Here is a 24,752-nt window from a genome sequence, read left to right on the forward strand (position 1 = left end):
CCCCCCAGCCCCCCAAAAACCCTACCAAAGAAGCAAACAAAAAAGCCTCAGGTTCCTCATTAGCCAGTTGTTTAGCTGTCATGTGCTAAACACATTCTCATAATAGATATCTGTGTATAGGCTTATGTTTGGATGGGTATAGTGGTGGAAGTTTTCCATATAGTGATTACAGTCTCAGTTATTGAAGCTTTTGACTCTGAATATTTCTTTAACTTGCATGAAGATACCACATATCACTAGAAATACAAGGAAAAAACCCACAAGGCTTAGTTTCTTTTCTTTTACATACTCTATTACAATACACCTGGTTTGACACAAGTGGTATAGTAAAAACGACAGACACGTCATTGGCCCAGTGTTTAAGGTAAAGAATATGTAGTGACATTTGCTCATCTATATTTTAAGTGTTCCTTTTTCTCCAGGATCCTTTTTTTTTAAACTAATTCAAATTAATCTTACAAATCTGTAATTATCTTACTCATTTGAGCACTCCATTAACAACCAGTTCTTAGACCAAAAAGTAATGGTACTGCTGTGAGCCACTCAATAAGTCATATAAAGATGGGAAAGTAAAAGGATTGTTAATTACACTATTGCAAGGTGTAGCAGAGACAAGAGAACTTCTTATGGTGGGACAAAGTCAAGCAATTCTGCATGTTGCACCATAAAATTTGCAGTGCTTTAGATCTCATTGGGCTACCACTTCCCTTAATATGTTGCTGAATGTTTGATTTAAAGCAAAACAAGAGAGACAAAATTTCTGATAAGTGGTTTGTATGTTTTATATTATGGTTGTGGCTCTTAAGCCAAACATACGTATATAAAGTGAAACCACTTCCTTTTAATCAGAATGATAGCGTATACTGTTTTCTAGCTAATAGATAATTTGGGTTTTTTTCATGTAGATTTTAATATGGTGACCTCTTGTGACTACTTACTGCAATTTAAAAAAGCCATTACACTGCTGTAAAACCAGGCTTATGTCTTGTGAACAGGAGTTACTAAAGTTTTAAACCTACCTTGATGTCACTGACTGTTTCTCTTTCGGGCTTTCCGTAAGCTTCCACAAATGTCTGTTGTTCATTACAAATACCATGATGCAGTAGTAAATCAGTATTGTCTAATGTTATGTCACCTTCAGGTGATTTTTTTTTTTTAATATAAAAAATAACCAATACAGTACATAAAGTGATTAATAATCAGTGAGGTATCAAAGCTATCTCCAGTCTTGGTTTATCTCCACTTCCCTAAAGAATTTGATGTCTTTAGAGTGGAAGCAAGCTTTTTCTTGTTTGAAAGAGTTGCTTTCCAACTAAGGCTAATCAAATGCCAAGCCTTGAATAATTTTATTTTTAGGGATTCCTGCCACTTCCATCCAGTTAGTGTCAACCCTCTTGATGCTGGTTTTCTTTACTTATTTGGAGTATATACTGTTGGTAAAATACTTAGGTGTTTCAATCACATTTCAGGAATTTTGCTGTAAAAAATAAATGAAATGTGTTGAGAAGTCTGGTTTGACCAGTCTGACTGAAATCAGCTATTTATTGAAAGAGAATAAATCTTTAAATGTTTAAGCAGAAAAACATTTCATGGGTAAAAATAAACTGACAGTGGAAATTTCGTGAGCTCATGCTACTGAATAACTAGCAAAAGTAGAGACTCTACTCTCTGGGTGTGGACTTAGAGTTTGTGGTTTAGAAAGTGCTGTAGCATGTAGTTCAACCTTCTGTCTTGCCAGAGCGAAAGTGAGAATTCTGTTCTTTAGCATATGTGTTCAGATTAAAGGTTTATATCTAAATAAATTTATGCTAGTTCTGTCTGTGGGTTAAATTTAAATAATGAGGGAATTTCTTAATTCTGTCTGTTCACGTGAATTGGTTCCTTTAAAAACTCAACTTTTTGAACTCTTCAAATAATTCATTTAGATCCTGAACATAGGGTAAGAATAGTATTAATGTAAATGCAGTGTACAGTTTGGTTGTTTTCTTCAATAGCAGGTGGTTTGCAGATGTCTATATAGTTGTTTGGCACCTCAGAGTCATAGACTTGGTTGATTGTAATGGACCTTGGGAGATCATGTATACATTTATCAGGTGCTGTTGTGTGTAGATGGGCTATGCCTGGCCGGTGCTTGACTGTTCTGTTCTTAAAACCTCTAGAGAAGTACATAGTTGTTTCATACCTAAGCTGATTTTGCTGCTGCTTTTTTCTCAAACGTATGTTCACTTGGGTTTTTTGTTAGGTTGCTTTGCCTCTTCATCAAGAGAATTTTGTGCTATAATCTACCTACAACTTCTTCGTGCAGGTTTTTTAGAGCACTCTTTAACTTTACTGGATTTTTATTTATCAGTACTTAAAGTATAGCATTTATTTGGGACATTGTGCTCAGAAAGAGGACAGAGTAGTTCCTTCCCTGTCTAGTAATGCTTGTTTTAGTAATGCCAAAATGAGTTGTAAATTTTTGGCAGCATTTTGTTTGCTCATATAGTTCGTATTTCACTATGCTTTCCAGGCACATTGTTTTCTTTAGTGTGCTATCAGTTACTCCCTTCCCAGTTTTACATTGAAGCTCTCCTTCATCTGAACTTTGCTATGTCAGTGTCAGGCCATCTCCATCTCCTCCATGTGTCCTGATTATTTCAACCCTTGTCCAGACCTGACAGATGCTTCATGTCTCTGACAATGATGTCATCTGCAACTATTAGGAGGGCTGAAGTAAACTACAACTGTTACTTTTAATAAACTGTTCTTTCATGCTAAGCTGGCATACTGTCTCACTTTTTGAGGACTTTGAAAAGTGAACAGTAAAGGAAAATTTATTTTTCAGAGCAAAGTTTTCTTTTTTTTAAGCTAATAAAGGACTGTTTCCCGGGTAATTCTATTTGTTGTTAGAGCTTTTGCCTTGGGTATCTAATATTCTTCTGCACAGTATAGTTGGGACCACTATTTTCTAGAGTGATTGTTTTTGTTTTGTTTTGCTTTTTTTATTCAGACTGAGTGTTTGGAAAGTACTTCTGCGTATGTAGTAGTATTTTTAAAGTAGCGTATTGCTAAAATAAAAAAGGAAAGTGGTAAGACTTTCCAGTCAACTTATCTTAACATGAATCTGCTGCAATAATCATAAGTGTATGAAACCATTTTTTACAGGTAAACTCCTAGAAATTATTTTACTGATAATTACTGGTTTGCAGAATAGCTGAAATAGGGAAAAAAAGAAAACTTGTGTGCTTATATATACTTAATACATATTTGATGTCTTTGTTCATAAACTGCTGTAAACTGCTTATTACAAAGACTGGTAGTGAGAACAGTTGTCCTACATGACAAAGAGACAGGACCTTAATATGACTTGCAGTGGCTTTGTAACACAGAAGATGTGGAACCAAATTACCTTTGTGGGACTCAGCAATGCTGATGTCTTACTGGAGGAAGTTTAGTATTTTCTGCATGACCTATTCTTCATTCTCAGTGGCACAGCAAAGAATTCTCTTAACAGAAGCAAGAAGCATTCAGTTGTGGTATATCAGCAATAGTGTTCTCAGGGAGCAACGTCTCAGTGTATTTTTTAATTAACTCGAATTTTCATATTGTATGTTGACTTTTTAAAGGGGTTTGATGTGATGCCCGTTGATATCTGTGTAGCCAAAGCACTAAGAATACAGGCCTTGTAGGTAGCAGTGAAGTGGCTGGACCATTGACCTCGATGGGTGTATTCTACAGGACAGAGTTCAGCTGGCAGTCAGTTACCTGTGATAGAGCTTGGAACTGAGGACAGCACTGCTAAATGTTGTCTTTAGCAGCCTGGTTGGTGGTATGGAGTGTACTCTCAGTGAGTTTGGAGATGATACCAAATTGGCCAAAGTAGTTATTACACTGGAAGGCAAGGCTGCTATTCAGAGGGCCTTCGGCAGGCTGACAGGAACCTCGTGACATTCAGCTCAGACAAATGCAAGGCCTGCACCTGAGAGGGAACAACCCTGTGTCACAGGATAGGCAGGGCTGTGACAGCAGCACTGAGGAAAAGACATGGGGGGATTCTGGTAGACAACAGGTTGAACCTAAGTTCTCCGTGTGCTGTTGTAGCAAAGACAACTGCCAGCCTACTGAATTGTGAACAAATGTGAACCCAGAAGATAGGGGGTGTGATTTTTCCCCCCACCCGTGGGGCTGCAGCTCGAGTATTGTGTCCAGTTTGGGCTACGCAGTGTAAGGAAGGCACTGACATACTGGAGCAGGCACAGCAGAGGAATACAGGATGATCAGGGGCTGGAAGGTGTCTCATGTTAGGATGTATTTTTTCAGCCATTAGAAAAGACCAGAGGAATACTGATTGCTGTGGGCAGTGTGGAGAAGAGGAACCAGATTTTTCACTGTGTGCACTGGAAGGATGAGAAGCTTTGGACACAGGTCCAAAAACCCATGTCAAGACAAAAAAAGGCTGTTAAATTGAGGAGGTTCAAACACTGGACCAGGTTACTAAAAGAAGTTGTAGAATTTCTATCTTCTGAGATACCCAAAACATGATGGCCCAGAGCTGTGAGCAACCTGCACTAATGAGATCTCCACTGAGCAACAGCTGACTTGATGGCCTCTGGAGCTTTCTTTCCCGTATGTGTGATTTTTATAAAGGAGTAAGAGCCATCTTAGTTCATTGCCATTGCTTGTGAGCAGCTGAAGTTCTTCTGCTTCTTGTACTGGAAGAATTGCCATCCCCAGGCTTTAGATAAAAATAATTGGTGCCCAGGAGTGACTGTTGCAAAGCCAGTGTCGGTCGCATGTGTTGCATCAGCTACAGTCAACTGATGTTTTTGTTTCCTTATGTGAGTCTGAGTCATGAAAGACCATGGCAAGAATGACTTCAGTCCACTTCCAGCTACCTTTCAGATTACAGCATTCATTTTTTCATTACCTGAAGCAAGATATTCCTCATTAATTATGTTTCTTTTAATTATGCTAATTATTATCATAGAGCTCATGAGTGCAACAATGAAGATTTAAGCTGCCATCTATGTATCACTTTTTGTAGCAACATTTAGTTGCAAGCAGCACATACCTTTTTTTACAAAAAGGGACCAGCCTTACTATGAAATAGCAAGATGTAAAATGTTCTGAGTCTTTCAAACTGCAACAGTCTTTTAAATTGGTGTGGATACTCTCTTTTGTAGGAATGCAGAAAACTTTGGTTGTTGAGAATTTTGTTAACATTAAAGAAATATACTTGTCTGGAAACCCCAGATCTTGACTAAGAGGGTCTGCCTCCTTGCTTTGCCCCCACCATCATTGTTGAAGACTTCTGAGCTCTAGTTTAGTTGCTTAAACATAGGTAACCAGTGCTATTTGAGATGTCCTGGGCTATCCTGGGCATCTACATGGACCTGGCAGATATGGCACAGGGTGTAGGAGAAACCATGTCCTTCTGGATGTCACTCTGAGACCAGGCAGGCTGCCCTGGGACATTTATCTCAAGTGGCAGCAGATGCCTATGTTTAGATGACTGAATGTAGTGCTAGGTAATATGACCTCTTACCAAGAAGTGGAGAATAGCTATTATAACAAATTGGTGAGACATTAAAATTAACTTGGTGGTTGTGATTGTTTGTTTGTTTGGTGGGATTTTTTGTTTTTATGTTCTGGCTGAAGTTAGCAACCATGGGTATTTCTTTAGAGACAGCTTCAGGCTGTAAAGTATGGATTTTGATTCTCCATCTATGCAAGATTATTGTCTGGTGTCTTCCACAATTATACTAAGTCTTTAAGGTGTACTTTGAGGTACAGATTCTCTGTGAAATCTGTCTTGAGAATATAAGCCTGTGGAGGGAAACGATTCTTAAGTCTTGAAACCATGGTGTTGGCTGACTGCCTGCCTTCAAATTTTCTAGCTCACTGTGTGCAAGTTTTCTCAAGATCTTTATACTGAAATCCTCTTGGTTTATAGTTTAATCCTTTTAGGGTTATATAAGAGATTAAATTAAGGCATGATACTGTTAGTAGCAACAGCCTAAATGTTATATGCTGTCTTTAAATTAAAAAAAAAAAATATTTAAAAAGTATCATCTATCTTCAAGGCTTGAACACAGCCTTTTGGGCAGAAGGATCATAGATACTGCCCAGTAATGGTAAAAGGGGTGATTTTTCCCTCTCTTTTTTCCCACTCCGTTGTATATTTCTACTGTTTCTTTTGTGCTGACCTTAGGTTTTGTTGTTAGGGATTTGGATTGGGAAATTAATCCAATTGAGGAGGTTTTTTTTCCTGTAACTTATCTTATTATATATCTTGAAATATTAGTAGTGTGCACATGCATTGTGCTTCCTGATCATTACAATATTTTGTTATTTGTAATGCTTCTCCAACACAGATAAGATCTAATAAATGTTTCATATAAATCATATCTTGCTAATTCTGCTCTTTTACAATGTATCCTTTATGGAAGAAAAGACAAAGCTGTATTTTTTAAAGAGCATAATTTTATTTCTCTTTACCTGATAAACCAACAGTATTAAACAAAACATACACATTAAATAGTGGTTTTGCTTTACTTCCTGGCAGTTTTGTGCAGTCACGCAGGAAAAATAGCAGGCCAGACTGCAGTACAATAGGTCCAGAATTATACTTGAAGATCAACTTAAAAACAAAAAAGCCAACCAAAAAAACCCCAAACAAACAAAAACATATTTAGGATTTGTAACTGAACACAGTTGTATGTTTTTGTTTACTGCATGACTTGAAAGATTGACATGTAATAAAAATGAGTGGTAATTATAGAAGCTGCCACATGAGATTTATTTTTGGTTTAGTTCCATGATGCTATGGTTGCTGAAGCTGGTATGCTACTTCTTTGCTCTTGATTGACCCTGATCCAAAAAACAAAAAACCCCAGCAAAATCCACACAACAAAATACCCACAAAAACAATCAAACAAACCAAAAAGCAAACAGCTCCTGCTCAAAAAACAGAAAATGTCATTTAAATGAATTTATAATGCTGCTTGTGTTTAATGGACATCTGTAAGCAAAAAACAGGCTTTTCCTTTTAAACATGAATCTTTGATGCGTTTTTGCTCTTGAATATATCTCAGAAATACCAGTCTTATCAGAATGATTTGTAATTTTATACCTGATCTACAGATATTTGTCTTAATATTTTCATAGCAAATGTGTAATTTCAGAACATTGGGGAAAACCTTGGGTGTGCAGTCAGATAATTCAACTCCCAACAGTTAACTACAACCATGGCAATGTAGTAGTTGCACTTTTGTCAGTTATGTGTATTTCCGTTTATTTCTGCATTTTTCTGGAGTTAAATTTGATCTCCACTGCCCTCTGTCTAAAAGTTGGCCTGGGTGGGGTCTTAGGCTGAGTCTTATATTAAGGTATTGACAGCCAATTATGATACTTAAGAGTACATATAACTAACAACTTAATAGAACATGCTGTCTTGTTAGAGCCAAAGCTAGTTGTCAAGGATGGGACAGTGCTGGTAATGGCTATTTTAGTTGCCCTGTCATAGGATCTGAACCTGTTAGCTCCATCATCTGACTGTCAGGTAACTGCTGGTAACTTAATTATGTGCTTTAGTTATGTTTTGAAAGAAAAAAACCCTTTGTTGGTGAAAGAAAGATTTTATTTAATTCTAGTGATTAATGTGCTTTCAAGGACATTGGTAAGGATTACAGGGTTTTATATATGGCTTTATATATCTGTTAATTTCACAGAGTAAGTTTGGTTGTTGTCATTTAACCCCAGCTGGAAGCTTAGCCCCGAACAGCTGCTTGCTCTGCTTCCCTCAGGGGATGGGATAGGGGAAGGAAATCTGAAGAGTAAAAGAGAGAAAACTCATGGGATAAGATAAAGACACTAAGATAAAGCAAAATAAAGAAATCACAGAATTATAATCACAGAATATTTTGAGCTGTAAGGGACCCACAAGGATCAACGAGTCAAACTACTAGCCCCGCACAGGACAGCCCCAAGATTCACACCATGTGCTTGAGAGTGTTGTCCAAACACTTCTTAAATGCCTATTTCAGTGCCAAACCACCGTCTGGGTGAAGAACCTTTTCCTAATACCCAATCTAAACCTTCCCAGACACATGCTGTCACAGAAGTCATATACCCACTGTCCTTGCCTCAACCCATAAGTTTTCTCATGGTTGAATTGAGAAAATAATGTGTGGCAGTTTAAAACTGGAAGATCTGCCTTTGTCATTCCAGTCTGAGGAAAATACAAGGTATGGAAGGAAGAGATCTGTCTTTTTCTGTTTATTTCTTTAGATTTCAGAGCTAATTAACTTGTTAGGCAGTACTTCCTAGAAAGTTTTAGATAGAAAACATTTTGTACCTTAAGCGTTCATCACTTAACTAAAACTATTTTAAATTTCTTCCTTCTTCATTTTAATTGACTTTCTCTTACAACGTGTTGTAAATTGTTTCAGAGTAGTAAGTATTTACCTGTATCTTACTGGAAATAGAAAATGGAGTGTGACATTGGAAGTTAAGAAGCTGAACTAAAAGCTTATGAGTATATGAGTAGTATACCTTTGCTGGGAAGACTTGGAAAGATGTGTAAGCTTTTTTTTTCTGTTCATTAAAATAATGGTGTTTTAATGAAGAATAAGAAATTGACTGTTCTCCTAATTACAGTACAAATGTCATAAGTAAGTTTAAAGGAAAGCTTGCTGACATTGAAATTACAATAACATAAAACAGCTTGTTTTTTAGTCTTTTCTTCACTGAGGAAAAACTGCACTGATAATTTTGTACTGTGAAGTGTAATTTCATGTGAGCCCCTTTCTGTAATAACCCTTTAGCAAGGCAGTCTAGCTATCTATATCAGAGGTTTTAAACCAAAAAAATCTGATGAATGCTCTGTGTTGCCTTTCAAGTTACAAATAGATTAGCGTTGTTTTACAATGGTAAATAATACCCTTCCAGTTTTCTTTAGTTTGTTGCAAATTGGAGGGTGAGTAAACCAAATAACTTCATTCTGAATCTGGAACACCTCTTAGATTTACAATCCAGAATTGATCCTTGACATGAATCAAACATTAATGTTTGTCGACTCAGTGATTTAATAGGAGTAATTATAAAATTTTCAAAAAGTGTCTCCAAATAGCAAAATTAAAGTTCCTCTAATAATAAAATCTATATTTTAAGCAAAGATCATTTTTAAGAAACTATTTAAAAAAATAATTTTGGCTTAGAAAAAACCAAAGAAATAAAGTGTAATTTGTAGCTGAACTAGAAATCAGTGAAGTGTCCAGCAAAGGGACTTGATTTTTTGTTCTGAAATGAGATACAAGTTTGCATTCCCATTGCAAACAAGTGCTATCCTTGTGCTAGAGGTGAACTGGGTCTGATGAGCCAAGGTGCACTATAGACTTTATCAGACCTGTGAGCTTTCCTCCCACGCTCAGGAGATAAATATTTAGCTTGGCCATGACATGTCTTTAACAGGACAACTAAAATCCCCAGTTTGATCACCAAACCCTGTGGGAAGACAGTTTTCCAAGTCTGCTATGTTTTAACATGAGCTGTATCAGAAGGGCATTCCATATGCAGGCTTCTAAACCAGTTGGTATTTCTTAGGCAAGAGTAAACTAATTGGAAATCCCTAGACAACCTAACCTCCTTGTTTTCAGGTAATTAACTGTAATGTCCAGCAGAGTTGAAGGAAGTGTATGAATTATAGAGGCTAGAAGATCATTAGCAGAGAAGGAGATGATGTTTCCTAGTCAGATGGAGATTATAGCCTTCTTTGTTTTCTAGGTGTTAAATTACATCAATGACATAATTACTGAACTGTTTCTTGTTCTATATGCTTTTCTTTGTAGTTTGTTTCTTACATCTATGCTAGGTTTTTCTTTTGTTTCATATAGTGTTTTTATTTCCTGGACTATTTTCCTTCTCTCAGTTTTTAGGTTGTTAAGTTGCTGCTTGTTTTATAGTTTGTGGGCATTCCTACCACTGGAACTGACCGCAGTTCTTGTCCAGGGCCAAACTTAATTTCTTTAGTTGGAAAAAAAACAATTTACATTTTCTGCTCCAGTTCAGAACTTCTTTTGTCTTTCAAGCTCTGATTTACTAACTTGTTGCAGTTGCCAGGTTGTTAGGTTGGGGTTTTTTGCCTGCTGGGGGTAAAATGCTGTTGGTGTCTTAAATTTAATTTTTTTTTTCTTTTACAGACTGAGACAACTTTAGGCCTCAGTTCATATCAACAGAAAAGGTAAGCATCTTTCTTAAAGTTTAATACAGACTTTAATTGTGAGGTTTGTGATACTTTTCATAAGAGTAATAAAGGTTTAGTGTAAAAAAGATCAAATACAAACCATGTGATTTTTTTTTCAATTATTTTTCTCATACAGAGGAAATGAAACTAAAATGTGAGGTAGTTTTTAATACTGAACAGCTAAATCATAGAATGGTTTGGGTTGGAAGGGACCTTAAAGATAAGCTAGTTCCATCCTTCTGCCATGGGCAAGGTTCCTGTCCCTCACTATCCTATCAATAAGGAATTCCTTCCTAATATCTCATCTAAACCTTCCCTCTTTCAGTTTAAAGCCCTTTCTTCCTCGTCCTATCACTAAATGACCTTGTGAAAAGTCCCTCTTCACCTCTCTTGTAAACCATACTAGGTACTGGAAGGTGGTCTAGTGTCACCTCAGAGCCTTCTCCTTCAGGCTGAGCAGCCCCAACTCTCCCAGCCTGTCTTTGTAGGAGAGGTGCTTTGTCCCTCTGATCATCTTCGTGGCCCTTCATGAGGAAGAAGCTTCACATGTGGAATAAAAAACTGAAGAATTCTTTAATTCCTTTTGTAATGTATATCACAGAGCAATTCTGTGTAATTAAACTCAGAGCTCTGCTTGTAGATTTCTTTAAAAATCATTTTACTGTAGTTTCTTTTATTGAGGAGAAAGTGGGTTTGTTTGCCTGCTTCAAAAGTTGTTGGTGTCCTTTTGAAGAAAAGTTTGATGTTATTTTTGATAGATTCTTCCCCACATTCCTTTTTCCCATCATAGAATCATTAAGATTGGAAAAGACCTCCAAGATCACCAAGTCCAGCCTTCAGCCAAGTGCCACCATGCCTGCTAAACTATATCATAAAGTTCTACATCTACTTGTTTTGTGATCATGATGTCACCTCTTCCCTAGGGAGGCTGTTCCAATGCTTAACCACATGATGATTTTTTTTCCAAATATCCAACCTGAATCTCCCCTGGCACAGCTTGAGGCCATTTACTCTTGTTCTGTCTCTGGTTGTCTGGGAGAAGAGTCTCACCCCTTACATGGCTGCATTCTCCTTTCAGGTGATTGTAGAGAGCTGTGAGGTCACCTCTGAGCCTCCTTTTCTCTAGACTATAAAACCCATGACTCTGTCTTGTCCTCTCCTGTCCTGAAGACATAATCTGTTACTGAAGAGCTTGCCATGTATAATATCTGAGAAGGAAAATAAGTGGCCTCTTTTTACCCTGGTCCCTGATTTTTCTCTAGAGAATCATCAGATACTCTTGTTTATTTAATGAGTGCATTGAACAGTAACAATGAAGCTTATTTCTTGTACAGTAGCATTCAACAAACTCAAAGTGCATTTTCAGTAAATACAGCTATGTTTTTTCCACAACCTGTTTTCTGTTCCTTTTCAGGAAATCTAGTAAAAGAATTTTCCATTTCTGATGAGTTCCTGTTTTACTGTGTGTATAGTTGCTTAATTGCAGGCTTAAGATCCTTCTTTTTGCAAGTTTTGAAAAACCTATGAAATCTCCAGCTGTGGTCAGGAATGCAAACTCACTATGTGCTGCAGTATGTCAGTCAGATTGCAAGTATGAGAACATTAATTTTTAGGAATGACAATTGAACTAAAGATAACAATGATTAGTGTATTTCTATGTCTTGGATAGAGCCATACTTTATTGATATTTTTAAAATGGAATAGTATCTTGTTTAAATCATCAAGTCTCAATGGCAGAAGGAAGTGCCTATATTGGCATCCACGCATTAGGTGCAATATTTTTGTTTCCCAGAAAACAATTGAATTTGGTGGTTCTTGAGATTGAGGCCATTGACTGGATTGCCTACAGGATTTTTTGTTTTAATTTCTCAGCTAAGAAGATTGTTTTCTGTATTGGAAACTTAAGTGTTCTGGAGTGTGTTCTATTAAAACACTGGTTTAGACATCTGAAAACAAATAGTCCATTCCACTTAGGAACGCTGGCCTATTTGAAGTTCGGACACAATGTGATGAAGGTCTGCATCACAAGCTCTCTGATACCATGTTACATAGTAAATACCAAATTTGCTTTCTGTTTTTCTCTCTCACTGCTGTTATTAGTTTTGCATGACTCTTTCCTTTTTTTCTGTGATTTTTTTCAATGGCATTGCTAAAAGCAATATTTAATTTCTCTAGATGACTTGTCTTTGCTTGTCCGTATTAGAGATTATAATAACTTCTTGGTATAGCTTGCCGATATTTTTTCCCTATTTAGACAGTTTATTCAGTTCTCTGATCTACTTTTTAGCACTAATTGGAAGGAGGGAAATGAACTAGCAATTTAATTTGTTTTGTTCATGCCCATGGTCAGGTTACAGTGCATCTATTCAAGCTTCTCCCTGTTCTTTCCCCAGACACTCCCCTTTGGGAATTGTTAGCTTTGAACTTTGTCTAGTATGAGTGTGTTTTTCTGATACAGGGTTAATGTTGACATATCTGAGCCAGCTACTATCTGGGTAGCCCTGTTAAAAAAAATTGTTGCTCGTATTTTTATTCATCGGCCTTTATAGCAACAGGTACGGCCAGATACTGGAGTGGTTCCATTGTTCGGTGGGAGTTCACTTTCTCACTGAACCTGTGATTAATACCCATATTTCTAAAAAAATTTTAGTTTTTAAAATTAAAATGTCTTTTCTGATACATGCAGCTCAGCCTTATTTTTAAATATTGAAAAGTTGTGGATGCACGCAGGTTACTTACAGAACATTTTTGGTAAAAAGTCTGCAGTGTCTCTTTTCGAGGATTCTGGCACAAAAAGTACCCACTGTGAAGTATTTTCCAATTTGTCATTTTAAAGGTTCACATAGTTATTTTTAGATATGCTTTAATTTGATTTTGTGGTAATGGAAATAAAGTAGCAGCTTTCTAAGAGTTCATGTTGCTAAAAAAAATCATGAGATCACTTGCTGTTTCACAGCTTAATGCTGCTGTCTTTATTTCTTTACAATTTATGGCACAAGAGAGGAAATAAAACCCTTTAAACAACAGCTAAACTAATGTGGGAAAAATAAATGTGGAGTATGCTTAGATTTGAATTTTCTACCATAGTAATTAAAGATGTTACAGATAAGATTCCACAGAGCATATAACTCCTCCAGAAATCCCAGAACAGCTAGAAAGGTAAGGTGAGGATACAGAGACACAGTTGCTGCCCAACTTTTCAGAAATCTTTAAATACTGTATGTGACAAGCATTTTCTTCATCTCCAAGTGCAAAGATGTGCATTGATTATCTAAAATTGGGTGCCTAGTACTCTGATAAACAGCAAAGCATTATGGAAGTACTGAAGAATGTCCTTAAGACAGAAGAATATTGTGGCTCAGCACAGATGGATACCCATATCAGCTACAGTGTTTGCAGGCATTGCTATTTTGACCGTGTTTATGACAGCATTTGTGACTAACATTATTGAGACATGAAGTTGCACATCAGTAAATTGCATCTGGTAGTAGGTTGCTTCTGGGTAGCAGCAGAACCTTAGTCAGTAGTTGAGGTAAATGCCCACTCAAATATAGCATGGATGGAACAGGGAGGATAATGATCCTGCTGAGGGACTGAGTGTAGTTCACTCTCAAGTCTCATTTTTAAAATCAAAATTCTTGCAGAAGGAAAAAGGTATTGAGAATATTTAAATCATGGGTTCAGGTGCCACCTGGCCAGTTCTTAGTCTGCTGATGCTTGTTGGCAGGTATTAGCAGTCCTTTCTTCCAGATGCAACTTTTTTGTGTTGTTCTTCTTGTATTTAAAAGTTAAAAAACTGGGAGCCATATTTCTACATGCATACAATAGTAATTAACTTCATGTTGTTATGCTGTAAAGTTGCCCTACCCATGGGTGTATCCAGCATTCAGTGAGCAAATGCCCAGCAGAGCAGACATTATAATCATTTCCTAGTCTGCTGCAAGTTGACTCCTGTTGGGCGCTTTAGTAGGCAAAGTTTGTGAATCCCAATATTGCTTGTTCCTGTTTGAATCTTATTATAGTTGTTACTTTTGTTATCATAGTTGGCATTCATTATGATGTCGCTGCCTTTGCCAAAGTTTAACCATTTTAAGTTTTTTGTTGTCCAGCTGACTTTCCAGGATAATACAGCTCTGTGGCATGAGAAAATGTTGCCTAAATTTTACACATATGTGGAGAATTGAGTATGTCCTGATTGTTCAAGTTAGGCCAAGTTACTCTTGACAGTATTTTCAATGCATTTGAAATAAAGATATTTTTAATATAATTTTGTAAAGATTGTAAATATTTTTAACATTTTTCTATAAAAAGAGTTGATATGTCATTCTACCAATAATTACCAATACAAAAGAGGTGCTGTCTGGCTGTTCAGGGTTTTAATTTTGGAAGAAATTGACAGAATTATTTTTAAGATCACTTTGAGTGGTTTCTGTTTAGCGTTACCTTGACAATGGAAGTACAAGAGCTTTTTGACCTTTTTAATTTAGAAATGCACTCTAAATGGTTTTTAAAATTAGACTCTAAACTCTGGAGACATACGATTCACTCGTTTTATCCTTACGAAACATAACTGCTCGTATAGTTTTCCAGTTGTATTCTCCTGTGTCCAGTGTCTCTGTAAACTTCATATTGTTGAGCATTTGTTCTATGGTTTGAGGTTTGACTTTAGCTGAGAAGGTGTACCTAAGCACTCTCTTATTTGACAACTGTAATGTGTCACAGCTGCACTTAAGAGTAGCAAGAATTTTAGGGGTTTTTTTAAGATCTGAATGCAGTTTTTCCTCTTGGCATTTTCTTATATCTTCACTTCTGTTGTACTGTGATCTGCACACACATGCCATATGTACACACACATATTTAAGTATATATTAAGGCTGACTGGATGTACTAAGCCCACTCCTGTCCTGATAGTGTTTTATTACTTTTATGTGGACAAAGTTTTTTTTAGTGACTAGGCTCTGTAGCATTGAAGATGTTTTGACATCCAAACATAGAGAGCTGGAAATTGATTAGCATGCTGTGTATTATACTTGAAGTGTGAAGTTTCAGTTGTGGAGTTTTAGAGTGAGTCTTTGAGACATTGTAATTTTATTTAAAAAGCTTTTGATTTGATTTTGATTGAAGGATACAATTAAGATTTCCTAACCTATTCTTAAACTTTTACTCCTGTAAATAGCTTCCTTGTTGAAGTGGTTCTGGAGTATGGAAAGACATCTGAATTTTGGCAATAATTAGTTTTCCTGGAATTGCACTGGATGGAATTGGATTGATCTTAGTTCAAGGCCCCAGCTTTCATAAGACAAGCCACATGTGCATGTCCCATTTCCTAGCTGCTCCTTCTTGTTGAGGCAGAACTGTGTAGTTCTGGGTAGAGAACTGGGTATGTGGAGTAGCTTTCCTTACCCAGGACAAGTGGCTCCAGCTCTGTCTTTGGGCATCTAGGATTGATACAAAGTCAGAAAACAATGATCTAAACCAAGAATGCTGTTTTAATATCAGAAGAAAAAGCATTTGAAGAAAAAAAAGAGGCTGTTGGTCTTGCCATTCAGGAGCCATTGATCATCTTCTATTCTTTAGCCTTCCCTGTTTATTTTTTTAATGTTGTTGTCTCTCTGTTTTGTTTTTTGTATGAATAGGATTTTTACTTGGCTCAAAATAAAGTGTTTCAGTTACAAAGATGCTTAACTGTGGTCACAGTCACATCATTCTGAATAATAAAAAATGTTTCAGTCAATGAAACTGCTTTGTATTTTTTACTTACAAGTTTTGTTGTGGGTTAACTATTGTGCTCTGTGTAACTATACTGATAAAATAAGCAATAATAGAGAATGCTTCCAGATACTTTGTTGACTTCACTGTTAGATTGTGTGAGTGCTATTTAAGTTTTGGTCTTCATCTACTAGAATTCTCCTAAAGAGATGCCAGTGGGGGGTTAGTATAGGCAAAGCTAAGGAATGTTTCCAGAGCAGAGTCACTGTCTCCTGGATATTGCAAGTTTTGAACAGTATTGGCTGTTTTCTCACGTGGCCTCAGTACCATCGAATGGATCCAAGATTTTTTATGTACTAGTACAGAAGTAACTGGAGAAACTCAGGGATGTGTATGTAAATTACTGTTACACATTGGACAATATCCAAAAAGTCTTTCATAGCAATGTTTGGATATTGCAATGAAAGATGATGTCAACCTGTTTAGTGTGTTGCTTCACTCAGCCATCATTATATAAACGAGAGGTTTACACTTCAATTATGTCCATTTTCAAGATATCTGCTCTTGCATAATCTTTCTTGGAGACACCACGTAAACATGTTATAAAATTACGGTATTCTGACTAGACAAGTTTGTTTTGTTGTTTCTTCTTTTGAATTAGTTGCTTTGCTAGTATTAATGAATATTGTGCTAAGAAAGCACTATTTGAGGTGGGAAGGGAGCAAAAATGTGTCATTTAGTAGTATCTTTTACAGCATTTCAATTTTTCTTGCAGTGTATCCCTGTATCGGGGAAATTGCCGACCTCTCCGGTTTGAGCCACCAATGCTGGACTTCCATGAACAGTAAGTTGAAAAAGTTGAAAAGTCTTTTGATCTGCTTAGTTATACAAATTTAAAAAAACCAACCAAGCAAACAAAAAAAACCCAAAGAAAACAAAAAAAAACCAAAAAAAACCAACAAAAAAACCCCCACCAAAAACAAACAAACAAACAAAGCCCCAAAATAAAAACCAACCAAACAAAAAAACCCCCCACCCACCACAAAAACCAAACAACAAGCAAAACCCCAGAAAACAAATAGGAACAGCATTTAAAGCTGATGGAGAAGGTTGTATACATAGATTGCATTAATAGATTGTGTGATTGACCTACAGAGAGATGCTGTACTCAGTCTTAAGCAGCATGTAGCGACCTGTCAACTGCCGTGGTTTTGATTATGTAGGTACTTGTACTTTTTAGGTACTTGTACAGCTGCTCTGCAGAGTGGGCAGTTTTAAGTCTGGAACGTGATGTCCTGAGGTGAGATTACCTTTCTGCTTGAATGTAACCCACGTCAGGGAGCATGTACCCTAGCATATCAGTTTTACTGTTGCTTTGGTGGCAAAGAAACTGATGGTGGATCTCCAATTATTAGAACAGTAATGTTGAGTTGTGAAAATACAGCCTCAAGGAGAACAAATAGCCTCCAGGAACCTAGCTCCGTGCTCTCTACCTTGCAGCTGGTTGCTGTTTCCACTAAACAAAAGGGAGGAGGAAGGAAATTAAACATTTCATCGATGTACCTGTTTGTAATCAGTTCCTCTGAGAATTACATCAGTGTTAACTTGTCTTACCATTACCTGATTATTGTGTATAGGTAGCTCAACAGTCAAAATTGGTTCTGGAGTTGGTGTTCGTAGAGCCTCTTTGTATGATTGATACTTTGACTAGCGTAAACTGCAGTAAAGCCATTTCAAACATTTTGTTACCAGTTCAGCCTGGAAGAATGAAAACAGCCCAGGTGTGCCTCAGCACAACATTGCTTCCCCCATCCTCAGCCAGTACTGCTGCTGCATGAAAGGCTGTTTCATTTACAGAGAAGCCACAGATAATTAATAAAAATATAGTACCCTTTTCTGTTGGAAAGAGTATTGTACAGTGTGGTGACTACAGAGTTGTGCAAGGAAGCTCCTGTATATTGACATGGTATATACTTGTGTCTTTCTGAAAGAAGGGAAGATGTAACTGTACATTGTTTGCAGAGTAGCTTTCCAGAAATAACCTCTATACAAAAAACCCCAATGTAAATGTCACTAAATAACAAAGCTATATGAAAATGCCTCATTTTACAGAACTTATTTGTACTCAGCCTAACAAAATTGTGGCTTTACTTCTGATAACAGACAGAATAAGTCACTCTGCCCTCTCTTCCTTTTTGCTTCAGAATTTCCTTTAGTTTTTAATATTGTGTGGTTTTGTTGTTTTTCTTCCTAATGTCAGTAACTGGTCCTAGGTAAGAGAATATTGGGTTTCTAAACTGAATAGCAAAATACATAGTGGTAAACCCTACTCTACTGCATCTCTGCTGTAAGAAAATTAGGTTATAGTTAATAAATTATTTCAGTGAGTGCAGTACAAATTCAAACTTGTAGAGCAGTGTGCTTTTAGTTAGAGTTACTGTAAACTTACCTATTGGTTTGAGTTTAAGCTATTTTCTTTTAAAAATTGTAAAAGTTTTCAGTTCATAGTAATTCCAGACTTGGATATTGAGAATGTATTTTATGTACCTTTTTCTACTATGAATAAATTTGATGTTCTCTAAGATATCTTTTAAAGGTTATCTAAAGTTTGCATGCTTATGCTCTGAGGAATGCTATACGTGCTTCTTTGTTTTGTGGATTTCCAAAGATGATTTTTTTTCCCCTTGCTACAAGTAGATCCAAGACAGTATCATAAATATTTTGAGTCATTCTTCATTGTATTTCAGCTTTTTATCTAAGCTGTTATTGTCAAAACTGAAATCACTGAAAAAATAGTATAGATCTAGTACACTGTTAAAAGTAGCACAATCTTGTACTTGGGAATGGCTCTGTACAATACCTGCAAAACTGCACTGGGGGATTGCTGCCTTTGGTCAATTAAAATAAGGAACCTGTGTGTTAGATCTTGATTCACCGTGTGTTCCTTCTTTGGTTTGGGTGGGGTTTTTTTGTGGCAGTATATCATTGATTTATCTGTTGTCACTAAGGTTGTAGTCTCAGGCAGAAATCCTCTTCTGATTTATTAAAACTTATTTAAGTTGCCAAAAGCAGTTTTAGAAAAGGTTTAGATATGGAGTCCCAAAGTTTAGTTTGTCATCTGTGAACCAACTCTGAGAAATGCTGAGTAACTCAGCCTTGTGGTGGGAACAAGCTGCAAGTGCCAAGCACCTTTGGAAGTCAAATAATGCAGATTTAAGCTTTTGAGTTTTTTGCCTTTTAAAGCAGACAGGGTTTTCACATTCAAATTCTGGCTTTTCTGTCTTTGTTATTAATGGATTTTAGAAAAGGCATAAAATGCATGTTTAGTTTCTGAATAAGTACTATACCCAAAGGGTGTTTTGTTAATAGGTAGCATATAGTATTTAATAAAGCAAACTTGTTGCAAGTTCATGTTTATGCTGAGCTATCAACATGTGTCATACCTAGGCTAAAGAAAGTTTTAATATTTATTTTCGGTTGTACATCAAGCCATTCTTCCTGTGACATTTTTGGTCTGCTAAGAGTGTGTGGGTTTAATGTTTCAAAAACATGCCAACTTAAGCTGGAATAATATTTAATAAAAGTTGCTTTATCTAAGGATCTCAGAAAATCAAAACCAGTATTAAGTTGATAAATATGTGCTGTGGACACACTTCCTGTGTTCCACCTGGAGATGAGATTACAGTCGCGTTCTACTTCTGGTTTATAACAGTTGGAGGTTTTTTTAATGCTGTTTTAGTATAAAGCAAACACTGCCATATTCTGTCACTTTGAAGGTAGTCCAGGTAATCTCACATTTATCAAAAGAAATGTATGCCGTATGTCAGGATATGCAAAAGGATATGCAAATCTTTAGCTCACTTGAAGAGATCCCAAATGTTCTCTGTATACATTAAGCCTCTGGGAATGGGATAGAGCTGAGGCAGGTTCTCCCGTATCACTGTGCCAGGGGGCTGCTTGGACTAAGTGTGGAATACTCATTTGGTTATTTAATGTGTAAACCTCTTTCTTGTGTCTCTGAAGCAATACCAGTCTTTTTCTGGAACAAATTCTGCAACATGTTGGGTATTGGAGATTCAGGGCTTTAAAGAACACAAGAAAAAAACCTCCCACCTAAAGCCAGCTCCACAATTAGTTGACTTTTTTTGTTTACCAGCATTCTGTTCCTTGTATTCTCTCTTTTAAACTATTACTCTCCCCTGTTGTTAAATGGGAATAACTGAGGTGTTCTAACCTACAAACAGTAATCATTGTTACCCTCCATAGCTTTGGGATTTGGTTGCTCAATCTGAGGCTATTTTGACAGAACAGTCATTATCTGTATGACTTTGTGTTTAAGACAGGTCTGCATATTAGAGGTCTTACAGATGGTCACCTGGGGTGAAGGCTGAAGAATACTTTTGCAGGGCAGTTTATATTCAGTTCTTACACCTGCTTTGTGGGAGAATGTGGATCTTCACAGATCTCGATACGTTGCCTTCATCTTTGTTAATTCAACTCTGACTGTATCAAAAGTAAAGTTTAAGCTCTTCACAACTAAACTTTTTGATAGAGGTAACTTTTGATAATGGAGCACTTGGGTATTAAGTATTTTAGGATACTGCCACAATATAAGCTAGAACCGCTTATCAAAAATTTTTTAAAATATGGAATTATTTTAGATGAAGTTGACATCCTACCCCTGTTTTATAGAAATGATTGGTCAGGTGTGAAATTATGGTCTTGGTTACAGTAATATTTTAATCCTTGATCAACATATTTTTCTGTGGTGAATGGAGGTTTTTGCTTCACTCAATTTGAGCAAGGTCCCATTCTCAGACAAAATTTTCTCATGGGTAGGACAATGTTCTTAAGTTCTTTCTTTCAGTTTTGTGTTGATAAACAATTTCATTTTGCATTTCCTTTGAAGTGTTTTGTTTAGGGGATTTTTGTAATGTTTTCTTGTTTGTGAGCTCTAGTATTTGGCAGAATATTCTATGAAAGCTTGAGCTGGCTTGAAAGCAATTGCTTGGCAATGTTTGCATATTGAGACCTTCTTGCAGGTGTGGAGACCTTATGTTAGTCTAAGTAACGTAAGGGACATGCTTTACTTTAAGGACAGGATAATGTCAGAATGGGTAAAAATCTGGAGAATACAGCCAGGCTAAACCTGTCTTGATATACCTGTCTTTGAATCTAGACTGCACTGCCTGTAGTTACACTTCTAACTACATGAACTACGAACAAGAAGGCGAATAAAAAGGGGGCATTTAGAAAGCCAAAGTGTATCATGAATGTGCCATACTGCAGTGTAAACTGATTTACTCCCTTGTAAGGCTTGACTGCTGTAAAACTTAGGGGAGGACTAGCATAGTAAGAAAATGGAGAAATGATATTGTTAACAATATAGCTGTTGGAAGTTTTCCTGAGCTATAGATTAAATACTTGCATCTACTAGATATACAATAGATATAAATGTCCTTAAAACCATGGGAGTTACTTCAAGTAACATGAGGTAAGTTTAGCAAAATGGTCTGTTTTCTTCAAGAACTCTAATCTCTTATACAAAAAAATAGTGAAGAATTTTAGCAACTAGAGAATTTACTCAGATTGCTATTTTTCCTACATTTTACATACACTTACAGCTGCTGAAAGGACCTGTAAGTTGCCTATAACATACATCCAACTATTTACACAGTACATTTGATACACTTGTAATGTGTGAGAGTTGGAGATTGTTGGAATTTTAAAGAAATGTTGCAAAAGCAAACTTCATTTCACTTGGAGTTTGCTGAACGTGAGAAATTGTTGACAGTAGATTGACATTTTGTCCAGATCTGCCTCGGGTTTTTTCACATATCATGCTAGACTGCACAATGCGGCCAAAAGTTCGTTACAGTCTTAGATTCATTCCAGTCACACTCGGTGACATGGTTGGATAAACTCTACTACTTGTGTATGTGGTTTTGACAACTGTTTGGAAAAGGCATGGTTTTGTTGTATGGAATCTTAAGTTAGATTCCTAACATAAAATGGGGCACTTGGTCCATTTAGCATGTTACACTGGCACCAACTTTTTGTCAAGTCTAGTGTCAAAGAACTTTCTCTGTTTGTTAAAAGCCTGTGAGATCTGGAAGCTAAAAAACAACTGATTTATAGGTTAGTACATATGCAAAACCAAAACCCTTCTGTTTTCTTTTGCTTTTCTGAGTTGGAGACGCATTTGAGAATGTAAATGTATGTGCTTCAGCTACTCTTAACTTCAGATGAAGAAGCCACTTGCCTGTGTCACTCAACCATTTTTGTGTGAAGCAGGAAGAATGCTCTGCTTGCTAATTCTCCAGTTTTGTACATCGTGCAGGCTTCCTTTGTGTAAGGAAACTAGCATTTTCTTCAGTACGGGCACAAAAGGCATTCCCTTTCAGTTTCTAGAGGTAACCTTGTAAGACCAGCTCGTTTTGTTTTTTTTAATTAAAAGTAGTTGGATACATTACAAGTCAACACCCAAGTTCTTACTGTTGGAGCTTGCTCAGTCTGATCTTCTGGCTGGAAAACTGTCTTCATTGGTTCAGGAAATTCCCAAGCCTAGGAGAGTGTCCTCGGCACCTGACTTTGTATGCTTTCAGCATTACACTCTGCCTTCTAGGCATCTGTTACTCACCCCTGTCTGATAGGATACTGTATGACAGGATACTGATTTAACCCTTGTGACACTTCTGATATGTTGCGTGACAACTGGTTTTGCAATTGTTTCTGCAGTTGCCAGAGATGCTAAATGAAAGAAATACATGGGGGAAAACATATGTCGCATTCTCAAAATTCATGAGGAATTTACCAGAACTGAATATTGAGTATATTTACCTATATTCCCAGCATTTCAAAATGTAACTGGGAAGCTTTTGGTTGACTTCATTTCTCTCTCCAGTCTCATTAGAAAGAATTAAGAGATGGAAGATGAAGAATGTATCTGCTGAATTTATATATTTTGCTTTTCAGTAGAAGATTTGTATCAGTTTTCATAAATCAAGTGAGCATTTTACAGAGGTGTTTAAACAATATGCAGTAAGAAAAAAAATTAATTGTGCTTTTAAAAGGGCATTTTCTCAATTTATGTTTGCTTCACAATGAGTAGCTACTTATTTTTGCAAATCAATTTTGGGCCAATAACGCAAGGACTCATCTCCCCAAAATTTGCAGGAGCTGATTTCCGTTGTTAAAAGAATCTACCCTTTGATCCCTGGAACAGCAATGAATTCCATTACAAGGACATGCTTACAATACACTGCAGGTACTAACTCAGACTTTGGAAAGAGTTGAGTTGTAGCAGTAAAGAACATGAACAGAGATTTCTTTACCCATTTGACCAGGCACCTCACCCTTGTTAATTAGCATCTTCTCATCTAGGTTATGGTATCGGTTTTTTTATCAGTGTAGGTGGACCTAGCATTATGCAGGGACAAAGGATCAGGAGCAAAATCTTACATGCTTTGATAGTTCGTGTTTGCCTGAAGGTCTGTGTCTATACCATCTTCTCACAAAGAAAAGTGCTAGCTGTTGACTGCTCTGGGAAATTCCACTCTAAAATTGGCATCAGCTACAGCCGTACATGTGCAGTTCATTGTGGTTTGATAATCTGCAGCTTGGAGAGCATCCCTCATGAGATTATTGCTTGGGATGCAGGTTCATTAGAGGTGTCTGGTGCACTCTGCCCTACCTGGATTTTACCATGTCTGATGGCAGAAAAAATGGGTGAGGTTTGTGAGGTCCTATTTCTGTATATTTGGCTAACATCACACTTAAGGAATATAAGGAACGCTGTATCTCAGCCAAATGTAATATCAGACTCATTGTTTCAAAATCAGAATGATCAGCAAAGGAGTAAAGTAAAACAAAGTCCTATCAGAATTCCTTTTTAGTGCCTTCTCCCTTTATTACCTATAATTATACTGTAGTAATTTAGTCTGCAATATGAAATTAGTGAGCTGTGTTGTTGGTCATGGTCATGGCTGTTTCCCTACCAGTTTGTTTTTATAGACTTGAGCCTATCGAACAGATGGATTGTCCCTTCTTTTCAGAACTGCAAAAGCATGAAGGTCCTAAAGATTTTATTTGCAAACTACCTTTCTGGCATGAGCTGACTTGTGCTTCACTATTGCCTGTTCATTCAAGATCATTTTCTTGGCTTTGTGATGTTTCACACATGATGCATCACAGGTGTCACTGAAGCGAACTTCTGATCTTCAGTTTTCAGTACATAACTGTTTCTCTTTAGAGACCACAGATAATACACTAGTCATGTCATTTGCTCACATGTAATACAGTGATTAAAATCTACTCATCTCTCTCTTCCTGCTGTTGTGGTTGGAAGGAACTGTTCAGTTTGATTCTAGGTTTTGCTGTTGAACTCCTCCTATGAAGAGTGGTTGGAGTGCTTTGTTACATACTAGGAGGATAATTTCCCCTTCTTGACAAGCTGCTGAATGTGCTGTGGGGAAGAAAAGTGTCCGAAAACTGCACTGTGGCAAGCAAAAGAGTTACACTAAGGCGCTGGGAGCATGTCTTCCACTAAGGAGAGTGAAAAATTGTAGTGAGAACTAGGGAACAAACAGCTGATCCTCGGGCTGAAAGAGCTTTCTTCAGTGGTGGAGGAGATTGACTGACTGTTTTATTTCTTCCCTTTTAAAAAAAGAAATTGGCGTTGGATACTGGTTTAAGGCTTGACCGCTTTGTCTAAACAAGGAATTTGCTGCAAAAGTGTTGACTGGTATAAAAGCTTCTGCCTTTCATAGTTACCAAGCAGATAAAATACTCAAGGCCATCTGTAGTGATGTCAGTGAAA

The 24,752-nt window shown here is 36.9% G+C and overlaps 1 protein-coding gene across 1 annotated transcript in view; it reads left to right on the top strand.

The window, feature by feature from the left end:
* TMEM131 (transmembrane protein 131) overlaps positions 1-24,752 on the top strand; it is a 75,262-nt gene that overhangs the window by 1,217 nt on the left and 49,293 nt on the right. Inside the window, 2 exon segments of the mRNA XM_017737080.1 lie at positions 10,182-10,222; positions 16,710-16,778. Coding sequence (XP_017592569.1) covers positions 10,182-10,222; positions 16,710-16,778 — 110 coding nt within the window.

The sequence above is a fragment of the Corvus brachyrhynchos genome, unplaced genomic scaffold (assembly GCF_000691975.1).
Source record: "Corvus brachyrhynchos isolate BGI_N302 unplaced genomic scaffold, ASM69197v1 scaffold83, whole genome shotgun sequence".
Classification (NCBI taxonomy): domain Eukaryota; kingdom Metazoa; phylum Chordata; class Aves; order Passeriformes; family Corvidae; genus Corvus; species Corvus brachyrhynchos.